This window comes from Gallus gallus, chromosome 24 (genome assembly GCF_016699485.2).
Source record: "Gallus gallus isolate bGalGal1 chromosome 24, bGalGal1.mat.broiler.GRCg7b, whole genome shotgun sequence".
NCBI lineage: Eukaryota > Metazoa > Chordata > Aves > Galliformes > Phasianidae > Gallus > Gallus gallus.
In genome coordinates, this window is record NC_052555.1 from 2,623,517 (window position 1) to 2,644,072 (window position 20,556).

The window sequence follows — 20,556 nt, forward strand, 5'->3', positions numbered from 1 at the left end:
ACCTCCGCCCCGATGCCGCGGAACCCCGGGGTGGGCGATAACACGGCCGCATGCAGGGCGGCGACCTCGGCCCGGCTGCGGGAAGCGGAGCGCTCCCGGTGCGCGGTGGAGCTGCAGGCCCGGCCCCGCCGCCTCACTGACTGACTGCGGCCCGCAGCGCCGCGCGCCCTCGCCCCACCCTGAGGACGAGCCAATCAGCAGCGTCGCTCAGCGGACGGGGCGGGGCTCGGCGGCGCACGGCCAATGGCGGGCGAGCGGCGGGCGGAGCGGCCCAAAGCCGCGCTCGGGGCGGGGGGGGCGCGGCGGCGGCGCTGGTGGCGGTGCGGTGCGGTGCGGTGCGGCGGGGCCGCGGGCGGCCGCCATGTGGCCGTGCGGAGGGCGGCGGCAGCGGCGGTTCGGGGGCGTCGCGCTGCTCCTCCTCGTGCTGTGGCTGCTGGCACGCAGGTGAGAGCCGCCGCGGCCCCGCCGCTCGGAACGAGGGTCGGTGCTGGGGGCCGGGGGAAGCGGGGCCGGGGGCGGGCGGGAGGGGCCGAGAAATGAGGGTTTGGGTAAAAAAAAAAGAAATGATCCTAACTAAAAATCGCCAATTGCTCTCCGATGTGGGGAGCTGCGGCCACACCGTGCAACAGCCCCGGGCTCGGGGCCACCTGCGGCCGTGCTGAGTGCGCCTGAGCCCGCAGGAGCGGAGAGCTGCTGATGGGCGCAGCGCGTGTGAACTTTGTGCAGCACGAGCGTGAATTGGCCGCTGCTTTATGGGCGCTCAGCGGCGGGGGAATCAAAGGGACGCGTGTGGTTATCGCAATGCACGTCGGCTGTTAGGTGCTCGCCCGGCGGAATGGGCTTTAAATGAACACAGCGGTAAGATTAGAAGCGTTCCTCGCCTGCCGTAAAAGCGCTGGGTGCAGAGGGCGTGCCGGGCCGCCCGGCGACCTCATGCGTTGCGATGGATGGGAGCTCTGCGCATCGATCCGACCGCTGTGCCGGCCGTCGCCTGCCTTGCCACGTGTGTGCGTGTCGCTGCGAGCCGCTGCGTGGTGGGAGCGTGGGCGTCTGTCCTCCCCGGCAGCGGATCCATTGCGAACCGTTCATTGGCACAGAGCGTCTCCCCGTGGCTCAGCTCACCTGAGAGTAAAGCGCTCCGAAGGGCTCCGGCGGTCACCACGCGAAGGCGGCTGGAAGCTTTCACTTTTCTGGAGGCAAAAGAAGCCCGAAATAAACAACAAATTCCTCTTGGGCAGCTCTAAGTAGGGCTTAGGGATTAGCTGTAAAGTCCTTTGTCCTCTGAAGCGCATCCTTTAGTGCTGCCAAAGACAGCTCGTAACCCCCGTGCTTTATTCCCCACTTCTGGCTTGCTTTTCCATCATTCTCCCCGTTCTGAGTGCGTGGTGTTGGGCGATAGCAAAGCTCCATTGCATCTGTGCTGCAGTGGGGACCTCAGCCCTCCCGGCCCTCTTTGGTGACAGAAGCTGCTGGAGCCGGGAGGTGGGAAACTTGGTGAGGACTTTCCAGCCAAGTTATGGCCAGGATTAAGAAGATGAGCTTAAGTGATTAGTTTATTTTTATCTGGCCACCCCTGCTTGCTGAGCGCCGCGTTCCTTCTGCCTCCACTGACACTGCTTGCATCAGTGCTGTGTGCAGGTGTAATTCAGGGCTTCGGCTCAGGATCATCACCTGAACCTTTGAGCTTTCTGCCTCGGGATCCCCACCAACCAATTCCTCGGGGCAGTGCTGCTGCTTCCCAGCCTTAAGTCATCGTTCTCTGGCTGTGCTCAGCTTCTGGTGGTGGGCACTTTTGATCCTGTTCCTATCCAGGCAGTCACCCTTTAAATATGCGTTTAAATCATGCGTTTCTCCTCTCATTTCTCCTCTTTGCAGCTGTGCTGTCTTCACAAAGCGTAGTTCTGCTGTTCCTGTACCGCCTTCTGAATGGGATGCATTACTGTGTCTTTGCTCAACACCATTTTCTGTAAATGATTTGATAAATACACACGTGCTCGTTGACTCAAGGCAGCGAATTCTAACCTAGACTTGCTTTTCCAGGTATTACCCATGCCTGCCGCCTGTTGTTTCAGAGCCCTGTGAGAATGCTGTTGTACACAGGTACTCTGTGCTTGCCAGCCAGCCCTGCCGTATGTGGGAAGCCCTAGATTTAGTTCCTCGTAGTGTCCCTGTCTCGTGCTGGAGGACAGGTGATGGCTGCAGGCTCCTGAGCAGTAATCCCTGTAGGCTGTGAGCTCTGAAAGCCCTCACCCTCTGCTAACACCCGCTGTACACTTAGTATAGAACACAGCCAGAGGCTTGGGTGTTTCCCTCTCCGAACGTGGCATTTCTCTGAAATGTGTGGGTCGCTGTTTTCTTGAGACTGGAATTCATTTCTTGCATCTGGCTGTGATGGTGTCTCAGTGGAACAAGCTGCTATTGTCCGGCTCTGTTGTGTATTCATTGATGGAACTGGGGGGGTCTGATGGAGGCACTGTAGCTGCTTTGGATCTGGACTAGCTGATAAGAACGTTTTCTTGATTCAGCCAAAATGAACTGGGGAGCAGTGCAAGGCAATAGGAAGTAGTTTCCTGCATGCAGGAACTGACCTGAACGGAGCTGTGATGTGAGCGTTCCAGCTGGTAAGTGCTTTGGAACCCGACGTCTCATTTGGTCCGGTTCTTTTGGCAAAGAAGTCATTAAGGAATTGGTGTAAGCAGGAATGCAGGCGGACATAAGCTTGTGATGACAGCAGGCACAGTCCTTCCCGAGTGATGAACTGAATCTCTCTTTCAATTGAGGGGGTGACACGACCAACCTCTTGCAGGAGGACGTGCTCCTTTGCTGCAGGCTGGCTGCTCACCTCTCCCCCTTTCCCTTGCAGGTTTAACTGGAGCGAGCTGGTCCCGCTGCGGCTGTGGGGCAGGACGCTGGGCCTGCAGACTGAGCACTCACAGTTCCTGCTGGAGGGAATGCCCTTCCGGATCTTTGGAGGTTCGGTGCACTATTTCCGAGTCCCCAGGGAATACTGGGAAGATCGGATGCTTAAGATGAAGGCGTGTGGCTTGAACACCCTGACAACGTAAGTGCCCTCGCTCTTATCCCTGAGATGTGTGCCTACAGCCCTGGGGACGTGGTGGCACGTGGCGATGTCTGTTGGTACTTGCTATGGCAAAAGATGAGCTCCTTGTCCTGCCAGCCCCTTCAGCATCTGTCTGTGCTTCACAGAGCTGCAGTGTCTTCAAATTCAGGTTGTCGCTTAAATGTAGGCAGTAATTGCTGTTCCTCTTTGCTGATCTCACCACGTTTGATGGTCTTGAGAGACTCAGGTACTGCACAGTACAGGAAGAGTGCAGCGGGGAGAGAGGCACGGATAATATTTAAGTAGGGACTTTGTAATGTGTGCCTTCTGTAGTCCCTGAATCTGTTACACAGCTTTATTTTCTGTGCCTCACCAACACAGCACTTCGTTGTCACTGCCCTGACTTTGCCTTTCAGGTACGTACCATGGAACCTTCATGAACAAACACGAGGGAAGTTCGACTTCAGTGAGAACCTGGATCTAGAGTATGTGGTGCAAATGTTGTCCTTAAATACTGAGGGGAGGGTGTGCGTGTTGGTTCTGGGTGAAGATAGCATTAACAGCTTCTGAAGCAAAGCCTTGCCTTGGTCTGGTGATGGAGACCCTCACTTCTTCCCTTGCTTCCCAGAGCCCTGGGAGCTTAGAAGTTTAGCATCAATCCAGTGTAATTATTTCACTTAGCAGAACCAGAAAGGAATTGCTACCTAAATTTTCATGGTGATTGGCATATTAGGAGCACGTGGAGTGGGGATTCTGCAGTCAGACAGTCATCGCAGTGTCTGCATCTCTAGGGCCTTCCTTTCCCTGGCAGCTAAGAATGGGCTGTGGGTGATTCTGCGTCCTGGACCTTACATCTGCTCCGAGTGGGACCTCGGTGGTCTGCCCAGGTAAGTGCAGGTGAATGCTCATCGTGTTGTTGAGCTCTGCTGTGGGATACAGATAGTAAGCCTGGAAACGTAATCCTTTTATTTCTTGTTTTGGTGGGGGGAGGAATTATGTTGTTAAACAATAGCTGTTATGACATAATGGTTACAGCAAGAAAACAGAACTGAGGAAAGCTGTCTTTTATTGCTGTTGCAACTTGACTGTCATCATAATAGAATCAGTAGCATCTGCAGCTTGATGTAAGAATTGGATTCATCTCAGGTCCATTTTAAAAGTCCTGCTGGAACGTGTGTGTGATCTGACTGGCAGTGATAAAGTCCTGAAGTCCTATAACTTCTCCAGGCTCCTGCTGTATTTTCTCCTAAAGCACACGGCTTGTTGGTAGGAGCCTTTGGGAGCTGAGCTGAGTACATCAGTACTGAGGCTTGCTTGGTTACTGGATCCCAGTGGAGCCAGTGCCTGGTTGTGTACCACTTGTTTTCCTTCAGCAGGGACACGTGGCAAAGCTTGGGGATTATTTCTTCCAGTCTTTCATTTATTTCTCTTTTCAAAATGCCTTTTGTATCCCACACGGTTCAGGTACAGAACTTTGAAGGTGATTTTTGTGAGCTCACTGTGCTGGATGTCTTTCCAGCCTCTGAAAGCAGAACTCACTGATGCCTTTTGCAGAGGCAGGAGAGGTGCAGTCCTACTCTGCTTATATCGTTACAGCAGTGCATGGTTCTGCTCTTAGATTGCCTGTTTCTGTGTTAACCCCCAAACAGCCAACTAAATCTTGTAAATCAGCAGAAGGGACCGTGGGAACAATTACTGGAGCCATTGATTTGAACGATGATTGGGGTTTTATGAGAGAGCACTTAACTGTAGGGTGCCCTTGGGGATGCAGGGAATTCTGGAGTAACCTTAGAGCGAGAAGCTTGCCCTTTTGTACTTGCTGGTTTGCTCTTGAATAATCTCTATAGTTATCACTTATGCTGTTGCAAATGGCACGTGAAGAGCAGGCAGGATTGTTTTGCCTTCTGCATTATCTGCATACAAGCCTCTGCTGCAGCAAGTTTGTTTCTGCAGTCATGTTTCTGAAGTTGAAAGCACCCACTATAACATAACATTCAGGTTTTAGCTTGCGTGCAAGTAGAAAAACTTCCTTTGCCTTGCAATCTGAGTGTGTTTTGGTTGGGCAGAGGGCTTAAGAGACAGCAGAGTTAACCACACGTCGTGTCATTAGGTGACTCCCTGTGTTGTCCACACCTACACCAAGAGCTTAGCCAAGTGACACTGGAGGATCAGTTATTCCTGCCCAAATGTGACTTGCTGTCAGTGCGTGGTGTTCCCTTTAGCAGTCTGGGCTTGACATGAGGCTTTAACAGATCCTGTTTGCTGCTTTTTTCATAGTTGGCTGCTGCAGGACCCAGAGATGCAGCTGAGAACAACATACAAGGGCTTCACGGAGGCGGTGGATGCCTATTTTGATCATCTAATGCCTATCGTAGTCCCTCTTCAGGCAAGTACAGTCCACTGCCCCTCTGTACACAGATGAGTGTTGGGCTGTGTAACAGCAGCAGGTCGAAGCAGTGACAAATCTACCAGCTTCACCTGGGGAGCCACTGTTGGCTGTAGTTGCCCATGTCAGCTCTGCAGTGTGAGACTCTGGGAGGGCCGTGCAGATGCGTGCATCTTTTCTGTAAGCCAGCACTGCTGTGATTTTGCTCCTTCTGATTAGAAATTGCAGTGAACATCTCCTTTTTGTTCCCAACAGTACAAGAGAGGAGGTCCCATCATTGCAGTGCAAGTGGAGAATGAATACGGTTCCTATGCCAAAGACCCAAACTACATGGCCTATGTGAAAAGGGTAATGTTGGCACATTTACTTGTTTCTGTGGTGAGTCCCACTCAAACCACCTTCCTTGCAGTGCTTTCTTCTGAGTAAATTTGACCATGGCTTTGAGAAGCCTTGAAAGCATCAGTGCTAAATCCAGCTGGATTTTCCATGGCACTTCTTTTGGTTGCACCTCTCACTACTGACGGTCTGAGTTCCTGTGGATTCAGGAGAAGAGGTGACAGAGAAATGGAGCAGTGGCCATCATTCATAGCTGGCCTCGAAGAAGCTGTGTCCTGCTAGTCTTGCTTTGCTTCTCTTGGACAGCATTAAAGAAGGGTTTCTGCATTCCTAATCTCGCATAATCTGAGGTCCAGCATCAGGAAGGTTAATTTACCCAAAGGAAGGTTAATTTACCTAACCCTTACCCTTGTCAGTTGGAGATGGACTGCTCCCTGCCTCCAGGCTATGTGGTGAAGTTGGCCAGTACCCAAGGAGGAGAATCTTACATGAGTCAGACCTGCTCACTCTTCCCCAGTACAATAGCGAGGCAGGAAGCTAACAAGATCTGCAGTCTTACAAAGCTTGTTTCTTGGTTTCTTTTCATTGAATACCTGAAGTGTTACTGTACAGAAGAGAGGTTGTACGTCCCATGAACTGTGTGTTCCTAGCATTATCAGGTCTTTTTGAGACCCTGTGGGTGTGCAGGTGCTACTCTGAGTGCCTCGAGTTTAGTTCTGGTGCAGGTCATCTTGTTGTTCCAGGAATACAGAGGCTCTTCAGTCATGGCAGGAGTCCTGATCTGCCCAGGGTTGTGCCTGCTTCTGCACTAACTCTACCTCGTGGAGTGATTTGATACTGCTTGGAAAGATAAATAACAAGTATGCATACAAGTACGTTAAGGTCAACCTGCTGACCTGAGCTGATAAAGTCAAAATTGCCTCTTTTATCTGCATACTTTTGCTCCTTGTGTCCCATGCCCAGTGACAAGCATGTGGGTAAGTGGCTTTCAGGGCCCCGGATGAATGGGGCACAGAGACTGTTGTGTCTGAACAGCATGCCAGCCCCATTCTTACTTTTCCATATCAGTGATGAAAGAGCTTGTGATGTTCCATAGACTTGTCAGAACAGATAACGTTTCCTCGCCAGGCCTGTGGGTGTTTTTTTGCAGTGCTGCTTTGTTGTATTCTGGAATTGTGCACAGCTTACGGCTGAGGAAGTGCAGTGCTTCCAGAAGAAGCTGTGGGAAAGCTGGATGTGGAGGGCTCCCTTGGGTTGGAGTGGGGTCTGCAGTGCTTCAGGCCCTCAGCTGCAACAGCAGCAAGTAGATCACACGTGCACCTAGCATGCAGTGCAGCTCACACACAACCTGAAAAGCCTGTCCTCCTCTCGCTCTGCTGGGCCATCTGAGGCCATGAGAGGGTGTGCTGGCAGTGACCTGGGGTTAGCTGAGCACACACCTGTGTGTGCCTCAGACACTGCTGCTATTCCTGGGTTCTGTGTTGCACACTGAAGTCCTGCAGTGCATTTCAGTGCCTTCCAGCTCTGCTGTTTCTCCGTGCTGCACTTGTATTTCAATGGAAAATGTATTAAAAAAAAGGAAGAAACTTAGCTCTAAGTGCAGTGCTTAAAGAGTTATCTTAATAAAACTTACTAGAAATTCCAGTTCTGTTATCAGACCCCAGCATCCCTTTGGGTATTGATGCAGCAGTTGATAAACTAAACATGTTTTTTCCACTCTGAATTGAATTTGCTGTCTCTAATGTGGATTGTGGGTGATGCTCAGGTCTCCTCTGCACAGTGTGTGTGGGTGTGTGCAACATGCAGAAGGTTGTTTGAATGAACAGCAGGTAGTAACGAGTTGGCACACACACGTGCTGTTGCTGCTTGTATCACCATTTTGCAGCCCATGGTTTGGCATTGAGGAAGGTGAAGGTTTGTGTTGAAAGCTTCTTAGAGCTGCTGAAGTCCCTCTGACTGCAGCTGTACTGAGAAGAGGGGTTAAGTTGCTGCTAGCAGTTCCTAATCCCTCTTTCAAAGATAGGCCACAGTGTAAAGGGAGGAGTGTGAGAGAAAGAACACTCCTCTGGGGATCACCTGCGTGTGCATGCATTTGAACAAAGCTGGGGGTGCTGCTGCATGCAGTGCTGCGTGGCACTGAGGAACACATCCATTCCTTCAGGCGTGACTATCCAAGAGCCCAGCTGTCCCGTGATGGATGTGCTCACTGGCAAACGGGCATTTTTCTCCTATTAGTTTCTATTGTTTGTCAAAGAGATGGTGATAACGTGCTTTAACACTGCAATATCCTGACAAATAGAGCTCGGGCTGTTAATGCAGTGGCTTTTCCTCTTTTTAATGCAGGCTCTGTTAAGCAGGGGGATTGTGGAGCTGCTGATGACCTCGGACAACAAGAACGGGTTATCATTTGGCTTAGTGGAAGGAGGTGAGTGCCTGTGGGAGAAGCAGGTGAGGCTGTTCCTTGGGGCAGAGGATGAAATTGAATGTAATTGCATTGAATGAGAGCAGCTGCTTTGTGGCTGTGGCCGGAGCTCAGCCCTGGGTGGCTGCAAGCATACAGAACAGCAGCAGTCCCATCTCAGGTTTATTTCTCAGTGCACGGTGTAGCAGTGATTGCAGGATTGCCCCACACGGAGGCAGCCTTTCTGCTTTGGAGGGTTCTGAAGAGGTGCAGATGGAACACCTCGCTGCTCCTGTGTCACAGCAGGCACTGCTATTCCCAGTGAGGTGAGGCACAAGATGGCTGTTGTTTCCATCAGATTAAAGGGCTGCAAGCAGTACTTATTGCTTTGTTTGAATATATGCTAAATGGGTATCTCAGCAATTATTACTGCTACTAATTAATCCTGAGGTATCTGCTTTGCAGTTCAAACTGGAAGGGAAAAAAGTGCATCACAGCCCAGATTCCACAATGTAACTTCTTGGAAGCTCAGCAGCACTTTGTGGGGTAGCAGTGTGTTCTCAGTGAGTGTGCTCTGCAGTGTGCAGTCTGCATACAGGAAAAGAAGGGTATCAGATGTGCACAATGCAAAAGGATGTCCATGTCCTGTTTGCCTTTTGGAAAGGGTGATTTCCTTTTCCTTTTTTTTCCCCTCCTCCTGTATTTATATGGACGTACAAAAGGGACAAATCCAGCAGCTCAGCAGCCCATGAGCTCTCAGCAGTGCTCTCGCAGTGCTCCTCTTGATTTGATTCTTTTGGAGCACGGCAGTTTCCAGCTGTGACCACGTAGGGTCACCCTCTCACTACTGTCCGGGAGGTGCAGAACACCCCATACAGCCTTCAGCATCTTCTGCAGGAGTGTTTCCAGCTCCCATCTCCATCACGTTCAGAGTCATCTTTTCCAGCATGTTGCACGCTGAGAGCCCTTTGATTCCTCCGTGGGCACAGTGAGTGAGAAGAAATCCATGCCTGTACAGCTCTGGTTCCCATCTGGGAGCTGATGGGCACCAAAATAAAGCTCCAGGTTCCCTCCAGGCCAAGGCTAAAGCACCGTGATGGAAGGCTGTGTGCATGGGAATGTTGCCTACAGTGGAAAGGCTGAGGAAGGCTTTGGGCCTGGTTCTCCATCCCCGTCCAGTGTTGAATGGTGTGCTGTTAATCTGCACAAGGAGCAGAATTAGGCATTTTTGCCCTCAGGATCACAAATTAATGTATCACATCAAGGCTAAATCTACATTTTGTTTTGTTCTCTTGCTGTGTTTGCCTGTGCTAAATTCTTCAGCTCAGCACACTATATAGATCAGCCTGTTAGGTTCAAGGTATATATAGAGAGAAGTAAGCTTTTGCTTCTGTAAGTATTCCATTTGAAGTGCTCTGTCTGACACAACTGGGGCTGGATCCCATGCCAGCTCTTTTGTAAGACATCACTTTTTACAAGAGAATCACACTACTGCTCTGCAATTTCAAAGTTTCTTGGGGAAAGTGGAGTGACTGAAGTCTAGAAAAGCATGAAAATGATTCTAGCATCTGTTAGGGGCTGGGGCACTGACAGCAGGTGGCTGTGTTGTAATGCATCAGCTTCTGCAGCCGGCTCTTCCCTCTGCCTTCTGCTGTCGGTGCAGTGTGCAGCACTGCTGGCTCCCTTGTGCTGCATGGGGCAGGAGCACAGAGCCATCTTCCAGTCACAGTTTCTGCCTGCTTCACTCACACTGCAGTCCCTTTCCTCATCCCCACAGACATCACAAGCAGTGAGTTTGCCTGGGTTTCCTGCAGCTATAGCCTGGGAGATCGGTGTGGCATCCAGATACGACGTTCTAATAAAAAGTTTGCCTTTATGTGGTGCCTTCTATTTGAGGACCTCCAGGTGCTTTGCAGCCTCTAATTAAAGCTGATGAGGTGCTCTGATGCTCTCTTTCTAGTAGCTCTGAACGCTGTGGCTGAGAACACAGCCTGCAGGTATTCCATTGTGTGCTGTGGTCCCCTCAGGTCCCACGTGCTCATTGATGACTTTGATGGGAAATCCTTGGGGAGGTGGTTCAAGTGGTATTCCAGTTCCCACTGGGCTGATTCGCAGAGAGGTGGTCCCATGCATGAAAGCGTTTTGCAGCTGTCTAAATTAATAACAGCTTTCTCTTTTCTTGACAGCACTGGCCACTGTTAACTTTCAGAAGTTGGAACCTGGTGTACTGAAATACCTGGACACGGTACAGGTAAGGTGCAGAGAGACTCTGTTTGTCTAAGTTTCACAGGACAGCTTCATCTCAACAACAAATTCATGCTGGAAGACAGTATTCTTTGGGAGGACAGTTGGAGTTTTTGCTACTCTTTGGGTGCAGGCAGCAAGCCTGTTATTACTTGGGCTTTAATGATGATTAGATCCACAAAAGGGTCCTACGTAACAAATTAGAAGGTATTGGAGGGCTATTAGTCCAGCTACTAGAGTATGGCACAATTGCACCCACTGCTGTAAAACAACAGGGCGCTGACATCTGGTGATGGATGTGCTTTGTCACAAAGCCACGAGCTGCAATAAACTGAATTATTCCTCTTTCCTTGGTTGAATTTGTAGGTCTCGCGTAGATCATCTTTAGTGCCTAACAGATTGGAGTGCCTAGTAATTCTTTTCTGAATATTCAGTGATTGATTAAATAATTAAAATGAGCACGCTTTGGCAGGAGAAGGTGCTCTCCACGAGGCTGCTTGGCAAACATGTTTTCTGTAGTGACAGTGCAGTGTCTACCAGTGGGAAGGACAGAGGACCATCCAAAGCACAAAGCTGGTGGAGCTCTCTGGTCCCTGCCTAACTTGCCTCTGTGGATGTGTTCTATGTGTAGCTGATCCCCAAGAAAAGCAACTGTCAAACAGGGAACACAGTGTTCAGCTGTGTTTCTTTCTGTAATGCCTACTTTCATTGCTTACTCTCCTTTCAAGTGTTGATGCCCAATAGCATCCTACTTTGCAGTTGCCCTCCCTCCAGAAGGTCACTGCTCTTTTTCCCAGGCTCTTTTATCCTGGTGCTGTGCCTTCCCTCAGGAGTCAGTTTGAAGGCTGTGGTCTTCAGATGCTGAGTCAGTTCCCAGCAGCACCTTCCAGCAGTGCAGTGCCCATGCAGCCCTCCGAGCAGCCCAGTCTACTGGGCATGTAATGTTTGCTGCAGGAATGCATTCACACGGAGTGTATTGCTTGAGCATCTCTAATTCCCTGCGCTGTCAGAGATGTGAATCAGTGTGAAAAAAGAGGAAGGGAATTGCCTAATGAGCATTTGATGCAGAAAGTATCTTGTGTGATGCTGGGGTAGCAAGGCAAGAGCAAATTTTGATTTCCAGTGACAGGTTCTTTCTCTCCTTGCGTCCTCTGTCCTCTTCTCTCCCTACTGCTCTGTGTGCTCCAGATGTCAGCCTGGGAAGTGCTGAGCAGCTGACATGTGCCCCTGGTCACGATCGATTCTGTTCTGATCTCTTCCCCTGGCTTTTGCTCAGTCTGTGAAATGCAGCCCCGTTGTTGGCGTGCTGAAAGCTGAATCCCTCCGCTAACTTCTTTTTTGTCTTGTTCAGACAAAAGAGGTTCTGCTTTGTGTGCTTCTGCTTTCTTCAGGTCTAGGAAAATTCCACCACACGCAGCAAACGAGCAGAGGGCACCTTTCACACAAACTGAACACATACGTAAAACACAGCCCAGCAAAAGCAGCTCCTCCGTTGCCACACTTACTGATTAGAAGACAGCAAGCCTGTCATTCATATTCATAAGGAATGGGAGGCTGTGTTACCTTTTCCTTGTCATGATCTCTTATTCCAGAAGTCAGTTGAACTTCTTTGACTTGTTTACTGGGGATGGAGTGATTAAACATATTACTGAGAGCTGATCTGAACCTGGAGCAGTTCGGTTATTACAGGCACCTGCAGTTGTTTTCTCCTAATGAAACATGAGTTTCTTTAATGCCACTTACCTTGGCTATTTCATGTGGCATCAGATAAAGCCCCTATCAAATAAATGGCCAAATTGCCTTGACTGGAAATAAATACCATGAGCAGGGAGTGCCAGTTGTTCTGTGCAAGGTGATGGGGCCTGGTGGAATTCTGCAGGAGCTAAGGGAGCTGGCAAGCACTGAAGAATGGGAAGCGACTGCTCTGTGTGCAGAGCCTTTATAATGAAGACCTAATTCCTGCAAAGGCTAATCTTTTCCTGCCAACACCATATGCAGCATTAAAAAGGCATTAAGCCGCTAAGGTCTGCTGTTCCCACCTTGGCAAGCACTGGCTGCAGTGCACCTGCAAACCCTCAGCTGGCAATGGCGTAGCTGATAAGTAGACATTTATAAATGCCTATTTCTAGCAGAAGCTAAACAGTGACAGTTGGTTAGTCTTTTTTTTGCTACAGCTCTACCAAACAACAGTATCCAAAACTGGTGGGTATCACCTGATGGTGTGCAGTGGCTGTTGCCTCCTGCCTCACACTGTTCTTTTCTGGTTTTGCTGCCTTTTCTGGATTGCTGGCCCACACTGTCATGTTCCTCACTGATTTACTTTTATTTTTTTGCCACTTGAGAAGAAAGGAGGGATGCATGCAAGCCTCCCTTTGTCCATTTTAACTCTGTTTTTGTTCTGGTGCAGCGAGATCAGCCAAAGATGGTAATGGAGTACTGGACTGGATGGTTTGATAACTGGGGAGGCCCTCACTATGTCTTCGATGCAGATGGTGAGCAGCACATGGTATTGTAGAGGGAGGGATTTTTGCTCTGCAAACAGTTACAGGAAAATGACAGAACTTTTTCAGATGCTCTGTCCATCTGTAACCTTTGCTGTGTGGGCTAAATGCAAATCACAGTACAAATTGCTGTAATTACACAGGCGTGGCTGACTGAGAAGGACCAGAATGTCTGAGTCTGCTTTGAATTACTAGAAGAGGGTTAGCCCAGCTTCTTGGTTTGTGGACTTCCTGGCATTGCCTTTCCTTTACAGAAATGGTGAATACTGTAGCAAGCATCCTCAAATTAGGAGCATCCATCAATCTCTACATGTTTCATGGAGGCACCAACTTTGGCTTCATGAATGGTGCTTTGAAGACTGATGAATACAAGTCGGATGTCACCAGCTACGGTGAGTTCTCTGTCACTGCCTTGCTCATGCACCTGCTGTGAGAGTGCAGCTCAGGCTGCCCTTTGGGCTACTTAGGGTTGGTAGAAGTGTCTTGAAATGATCAGTGCAACCCCATGGTCATGGGTAGTTGAGCTGGAAGCAAATGCTTATCTCAGAGGAGGCTTACATTAATGTTTCCTGTTTGCAGACCCATTCCAGGATGTGTCACTAGGCACAGTGACACAGGAGTACAAGTTCCCTTAACTTAATGCTAAGAGAATTGTCTTGGGCTCTCACTTCTTGAATGATGGTGTGTGTGCTTCTTTTTCAGATTACGATGCTGTGCTGACAGAGGCTGGAGACTATACATCCAAATTTTTCAAGCTCCGACAACTCTTCAGCACAATCATTGGTAATTATAAGTCCTACAGCCAAAATATTGTTGCAGTCTACTGCACTAAATCAGATTAATCTAAATTGCTGGAGCCCTGCGGCTCGGATTGACTGACTGGGAGCATTTTCCAAATGATGGGAAGGAGGGCCAGGGATTTCAGGTATTTAGTGTGTTATCAGCAGGCAGGTAGCACTTGGCATCATCTCACTGTACTCCGAGTTGTATGGTGGCTATTTGGAAATAAATGCAGATCTGAAGGAAACACCACTGGCTATGTTATATCTCACTTGCTATGTCCTGGTGTTTTCTGTTCTAGGTCCAGACAGGTGGCAGTTGTTGCAGAATAACTGTAGTTCTTACTCAACCCTTGCACTTGTTTCATGTTTTTTGGCAGCAGATACAGGGCTCTGTAATTCAATGGGAAGATTGATCAGAAGAGGTCTGGAGAGGCCTTAAATCTGTGTTGGCTTTTTGCATGTGAAATAGTTGCTCCATCTCTCTTTTTGCATCACAGGCCAGCCTCTTCCTCTCCCTCCCATGATTGAAAGCAAGGCGTCGTATGGTGCGATCCTGTTGCATCAATATATCTCTCTCTGGGATGTGCTACCATCACTTGTGCAGGTAGTACCACCAATTTTATGCAACTCAGCATGAGAAGTCATCACCTGTTAGCTGGAAAAGACCTGGCACTGGCACGTTCTCCCACAAGGATAAGGATGGGGAATGTGTATACAAGGCAGACCTATCTTCTTATCTTACCCTTTTTACTGCTTCTTCTGTTGTCTTGGAATCCCAGCTTTGCAAGTCCTTAGCTCCCTTTTCTTGTACTTTGCCTTCACTGCTATAGCTTTCATAGGGTCACAGGGTAACTCAGGTCAGAGCAGATCTCTGGGGACTCCCAGAGTAGATGTAATCTGTGGCAGAGTGGAACGCCTGTCTCAAATGAACTGCCTCTATGTGACCTGCACCTCTGCACTCAACTTGTTTCTCCTTTGCAGCCCATTAAATCAGAGTTTCCAGTTAACATGGAGAACCTCCAACTAAATGATAGCAGTGGGCAGTCCTATGGATACGTACTCTACGAGACTGTCATATTTGGTGGTGGACACCTGCATTCTAGAGACCATGTCCGTGACCGAGCACAGGTGAGGAGCCTGGGGCCAACTTCCCACTGATGTAAATGCTCTCATCTCAGCAGCTAGGCAGCAAATGGGCCGACCACACAGTAAGATGTGATGTTTTTACATTAGAAGTGTGACTTGCTCCTTCAGTTCTCAGCTAAGTGCCAACCCTTTTCATTTGTAAATCAGCTTGAGGTCTGCTAAAACTCTTTAAATTCTGAATGGTCTGAGAAATGTTGGTTTTGAATCTTTTTTCCACCTAGACTGAATCAGTGACAGAGTTGTGGGCCCTGGGTTCTAATCCCCATCAGAGACAGTTTTGTCCCCACATACTGCTCCAATAACCTACGCAACACAGGATTGTAATTGATGAGATGCTGCTCTTGTCTCTTGTGCTCTGTTCTGCAGGTGTTTGTTAACACCATGTATGTTGGTGAGCTGGACTACAACACAGTGGAGCTCTCCCTTCCTGAAGGACAGGTAACTTGATGGAGGTTGTGCACAGAACCAAAACCTCTAATGAGATGTAGCTTCCAAGAAGGCACCTCCCACCTCATCCATTTAACCAGCTGGTATGGTACTCTGATGCAGAGAATGGTTGGTATGCCCCAACCAGACACCATTTCGCTAGTGAAACACAGCATGATTTCACTGCCAAGTTCTTCTTGCTGTGCATGGCCCCTTGGGTAAGGTGAGCAGGCATGAATACTCAGTGCTGCTCTTGAGGCTCATGGCAAAGCTACATGCCAAAAGCCTGCACTATGTCAAACTCCCTTTCTCCATCAAACTGGTATTTAAAAATTCAACAGAGGAAGAAAAGAAAGAAAACCTTTATGAGCAGGCTGAGACCATCAGTAAGCAGATGAACTGCGACTGCCAAAGGTCCTGGCGCTACCTCCCCTCTTTAGCACTGCTGCTGACTGCTGTTTTGCAGGCATTGGGGCTGTGCGCTGCTCCTGCTGATGCTCCCCCATTTCTTCTTCTTTTCTTCTTTTTTCACAGGGATTCAGGCAGTTAAGACTCTTGGTTGAGAACCGTGGTCGTGTCAATTACGGCCTGGCGCTGAACGAGCAGCGGAAAGGTGAGTTGAGTTGGTTGTTCTTGGAGCCTCTCATTGAGGTGCTTCTCTGAGTTTAAGTCCTGTGAAACTGTCTTTCTTGTGTACTTTATGAACTGAAGACTGATGCAGCTGTGTTAGTTTTAGCCAAGGTGTCAGGGAGATGGTGGGAAATGGTGTGACAGAGGGAAGCTCTGAAGTCTGCTGTTCATCGCTCCCTATCTGGAGTGATTGTAGATGAACAGCAGTGGCTGCTTGACAAATTGCATTAAGGCCTCTCATTTTATAGGGCAGCAGCTGAACCCAAGGCTGTCACTGAATCTTACCCTGCTCTGTTTTGCCAGGTGATGGGAGGGAACCCATTCTCTTTCTCTCTGAGCACGTTACTTCACAGGGCAGGAAGGAAAAGACCTTTTTTAAGCTCTGTCCTCCCCTGGGGTTTGATATTGGAGGATCACAGCATTTTAAAACTCACACAGCGTTCAGCATAGTCAGAAGGAACGAGTTGCATCCTGTTGAGCAGAATTTGCTAAAGCGTTCAAGTCCATTACGTACAGCTGTGGAGCTGGAAGAGGTTGAAACCCCAGGATTCTATTTTAGTGGGGAAATGTATGCAAAAAGTGTACAAGAAAGAATAATGGAGTGAGGCATGTGACTGTACTAATTCTGTTATACTGCAGAGTATATGTATAAAGCCTCTGCTGCTTGGGCAGGCTCAACTGCAGCCCTGCAATTAGGGGGCTAGATTAGGGCCCAGGCTCTGTTTGCTCCAAGTATCTAACAAGGAAGTACTGGAGGGAGATTATTTCATAAGGCATCTTAAGATCTTTGGATGAAGAACAGTGCATCAGCACTGGGTGTGAGCACTTCCCCGTGCTAAATTTTGCTGTTCCTATTAGAGAGGTAACTGATCTACTGCTTTAACAAATCTCTACATGGGCAGCTAACGAAAAACCAACAATAACAACAAAACCCCATCTGCTGTGCGTGCCAGCAATGTTTGCTGCTTGGAGGGTGTTTTAATGGCCCAGTGAGTTAAAGCGAAGGAGGGAGTGGAGAGGCCAAAGTATAGTAATGTTCTCCACTCAGTCTGGATGAGCAATGGGACCATATGGACTCCATTGCAGAGCGTGGCTGCTTTCCATCTCCTGCTGTTCCTCGCATTCAGAGAGGAAAATCTATCAGTTTTAGCTGCTTTTCAACTCTTCATTACCCCCATTGCTCTTGCAGGCTTAATTGGTGACATCTTCTTGAATAAAACCCCCCTGAGGAACTTCAAGATTTACAGTCTGGAGATGAAACCTGACTTCTTGAAAAGGTTTGTGGGGATTTAAAAATTGCTCTTGCTCATTTGAAACCAACTGTTTAGCAGCAGTGCAGAATCTGGGAGGCAGCAGTTACACGTGTAACAGAAGGGCAACGCCACGTAGAAGTAGGTGAGTAGATTTGTGCCTTGCTAAGTGCCTTGCTGATACCTTTCCCCAAAACATTTCAGACCATGGTGCTGTTTTATCCACACGGTTTAAGGCAACAGATACCCCGTGGGCTCTGGCCAAGGTTCCAAAAAGACTATTTTGAGTTTTGTTAATGTCAGAAAATAACACATGTGCGTCCCTCAAGATAGCACAGCTCCTGCAACGTGCGTAGGAAGGAGAGGGAGGTGATGTGAAACCAAACAGGCTTTTAAAAGAGGAAAAAATAAAGAAAGAAAAATCAACATTATGGTATTTTTAAGGACAGTCTTAACAGGTGCTGTGCAAAGGGGTCTTTCTGAGGGGTAACGTGCAAAACCTGTGACTGCAGGGTTGCTTTAGGATATTTCCAGTGAGGGACATGACAGCAAGTGAGCTGCCATGCCCAGACAACAGGCAGCTTTGGTCACACCACAGCCACTCACTGGCAATTGCCCAGTAGCAGTGGAGCACAATCAGCTCGCAGTCAGTGCATAGGAAGATGTGGCATTGTGAAAGGAATTGTCGTAGGCTTTCACTTGAGTAATTCAGTAATGGTCACGCTGCACTGCATCAGTAAATTCCCTGAATCCAAGAGATGCAGTTTGTACGGGTTAGAAGGAGCACGCTGTGGCAGAAGTGTAAGGCTTCTTTGGGACTTTGGTGCTCTGTATTGGTTGTTCTGTTTGTCCTCTGCTTCCAGAGGACATCAGAGATAGTGATAACTCCATATCTCCTTTTCTTGCACCAAGGACTTGCATTTCAGTGGCATGGCAAGCATAGGAGAAGGAAGAGCAAGACATGTTCCACCCATCCCTTTCAGCTAGGTGCTTGCTAAACAGCATCACCCTTTTGAAACGTGAAGGATAGCGCCTTCAGGCACTACCAGTAGGAAGCAACTCCTTCCGTCAGGCATGGAAGGAAACTGCAGCCTTGCTGTGTGTAACAAAGCCCATCCACTGCTGTAAGCAGGGCTCTGAAATGATGCTGAGGCCGCTGTTGGAACTCAGTGCTGCCCAGAGCTTCCCTGCTGGTAGCTGTGCTTGGCCATTCTCTTACAGCTTGCGGCACACTGCTGGATGGAGTGCAGTCCCAGATTACTTTGTTGGTCCAGCATTTTTTCGTGGAAGGCTGTGGATAGAGCATCAGCCACAGGATACTTTCTTGAAGCTACAGGCAAGTCCTTGTCCTTCCCCACCGTTTTTGATTCAGGAGGGTTTGCAAAAGCTGGTTAAAGAGAGCCTTGTGTCACAGCTCTGAGCGAGTCAAGGCCACTGCCCTGCAATCTTCCTCTGAGCTTTGAGAAAACAAATTATTTTGACAGTGTAAAAAAAATCTTCTAAAGCTGGCAGGTATTTCTGTTCAGTCTGCAGTGGCCTTAATGAGAGAACACGCAGTGCTGACGGTGCAAAGCTGCTAATGAGTGGTTAGTCTTGATCACTGATAGGCGAGGGCTATTTGTTTCCTACTTGCAGAAGAGTGATGGACACAAAACATAAAGGAACATGCAAGTTTTATCCCTACCTCCTCGTGGTATGGGAAGAATCGCTTCTCTATAGACGTGGCACAGGAAAGCAAGCAGAAAACCTGCAGAAAGTGGCTGGAAAGAGTGTGAAAAAGTGCAAGTGTGTTTCCTGTGGGGATGTTAGATACAGCTGCTTCACTAATTCGGTGTGCTGTCCTGATTCCAGGGCTGGGAAAAAGGAGTTGTGTTCGTCAATGGTCACAACCTTGGCCGCTACTGGAAAATTGGACCTCAGGAAACACTGTACCTTCCTGGCCCCTGGTTACAGAAAGGGAGCAATGAGGTGAGAGGCTTTGGTGTCATTTTTTTTGTGTGTGTGTTGTTAAAGATCCTGCCCTGGGTCATGTCCCAAAGAGCTAGACACATACAGTACGTTAATTAGCTAGCTACAGCTGAAAACCAGGGCAATAGTGAAGGAAGGAGACTTAGCTCCTAAGATCTGTGAAAGTTAGGGGAGGTGCTGCTCTAGAGCTAAGAATGTGGCTCTGACAGCCATTAAGACATGACAGGGATCTCAGCTAAACTTCAAAGTGCAGCATCAAGTTCAAAATGAAGACGAAGCTGATTTGATGCTAGTTCATTTTCTGTGTTGTATGGTGCTGAAGAGTCAGAGTTACTGTTCCGAATCATATTGATTGATCTCTTCTAAATGATGCTTCCTTCCTCTGCAGTGATTGTATGCCCTTTACCCTTAGAAGTTGTTAAGTAACTCAGCCTTTGTGTGAAGAGCTTTCCATATCCCTCTCTTCTGCAGATCATCATTTTTGAGGAGCGCACTGCAGGACGGATCATACAGTCTGTCGACATACCTTACTTGGGAAGGACCCAATATGTGGACTGATGAGAGCTTCTTTCCCATGTTTGGTTCATCTTAAACACTCCTGGTTGCATGTCTGGGGACATGATGGCCCATGCACTTGGGCCTCTTAATTTCCACTAGACCCAGGTCAAGGATTTGTTCTTTGGCAGTAAGCTCAGAAGAGAGAATGGGCCCCAAAGGAACCGGAATCTGTTGTTTCATTGATGGATGCAGAAGCTCATCTGCGTGCACTGCCGAGAAGCTGCGGCTTGGATGGCTGTGCATGATGTTATGGACAGCAGTGAATGTGGGGGAGTAACACGGTGCTGGAGGCAGGAGGGAGAGAGTGAACTGAACCCCGAGTCCAGCTCTCCACTGACTTTAAAAACATGTTATTCCTGACCTCTTCATTTTTATAATTAGGGAGAAAATAGTTGGTGAACATATGAGTAACCAGATGAGGAAATCCATGGTGTTGTACTCCCAGGCGGAATTTATCAATGCAGTCTGCAGAGGGGCTGCAGCTGGTTCACTTGTTGGAAGCCACGTTGGTTGTCAAATGAGTTAACTGTGAGCTTTGTTGCACTGCATTTTAACATGGAGGTTGTCTCTCTCTCAGAAAGGAGGAAAAAAAAGTTCTAAAAATTCACACGTGTTTTTTTTTTCCTCTCTCAGAAATACCATTCTTTTTCAGGTCAGGAACAAGAGAGAGCTTCCGGTCACTGAGAAGACAGCTCCCTGCTTGTTTTTAAGCACCTGGAGATGAAATTCCCCCTTGTGAAGGAACAGCAATTAGGTTTTGGTTGTGATAGGAGCCAAGGAGTCGCATAAATGCTTGCAAATGGGAGAGCACATCCGGGCTCTGAGAAGCACCGACCACATGCACTGCCTCTCAGAATGGAGCTGCAG

General features: G+C 48.7%; 1 protein-coding gene across 4 annotated transcripts; it reads left to right on the forward strand.

Moving 5' to 3' along the window:
* Positions 1 to 216: 216 nt before the first annotated feature.
* On the forward strand, positions 217 to 20,296 carry GLB1L2 (galactosidase beta 1 like 2). Of its 4 annotated transcripts, XM_003642599.6 has the most exons (20): positions 217 to 444; positions 2,041 to 2,100; positions 2,864 to 3,061; positions 3,478 to 3,546; positions 3,853 to 3,948; positions 5,339 to 5,447; positions 5,703 to 5,795; positions 8,127 to 8,208; positions 10,371 to 10,435; positions 12,836 to 12,920; positions 13,184 to 13,321; positions 13,632 to 13,712; positions 14,209 to 14,315; positions 14,693 to 14,839; positions 15,224 to 15,295; positions 15,818 to 15,896; positions 17,103 to 17,190; positions 18,385 to 18,499; positions 19,015 to 19,131; positions 19,603 to 20,296. In XM_003642599.6, exons 1-20 carry the CDS (start codon positions 362 to 364, stop codon positions 19,687 to 19,689), a joined length of 1,971 nt encoding a protein of 656 aa, XP_003642647.4. In that variant the 5' UTR covers positions 217 to 361; the 3' UTR covers positions 19,690 to 20,296. The 4 variants fall into 4 exon arrangements, with proteins under 4 accessions (XP_003642647.4, XP_024999025.2, XP_015153622.2 ...); XM_025143257.3 differs by lacking the exon at positions 18,385 to 18,499; XM_015298136.4 differs by lacking the exon at positions 2,041 to 2,100.
* Positions 20,297 to 20,556: the final 260 nt, after the last annotated feature.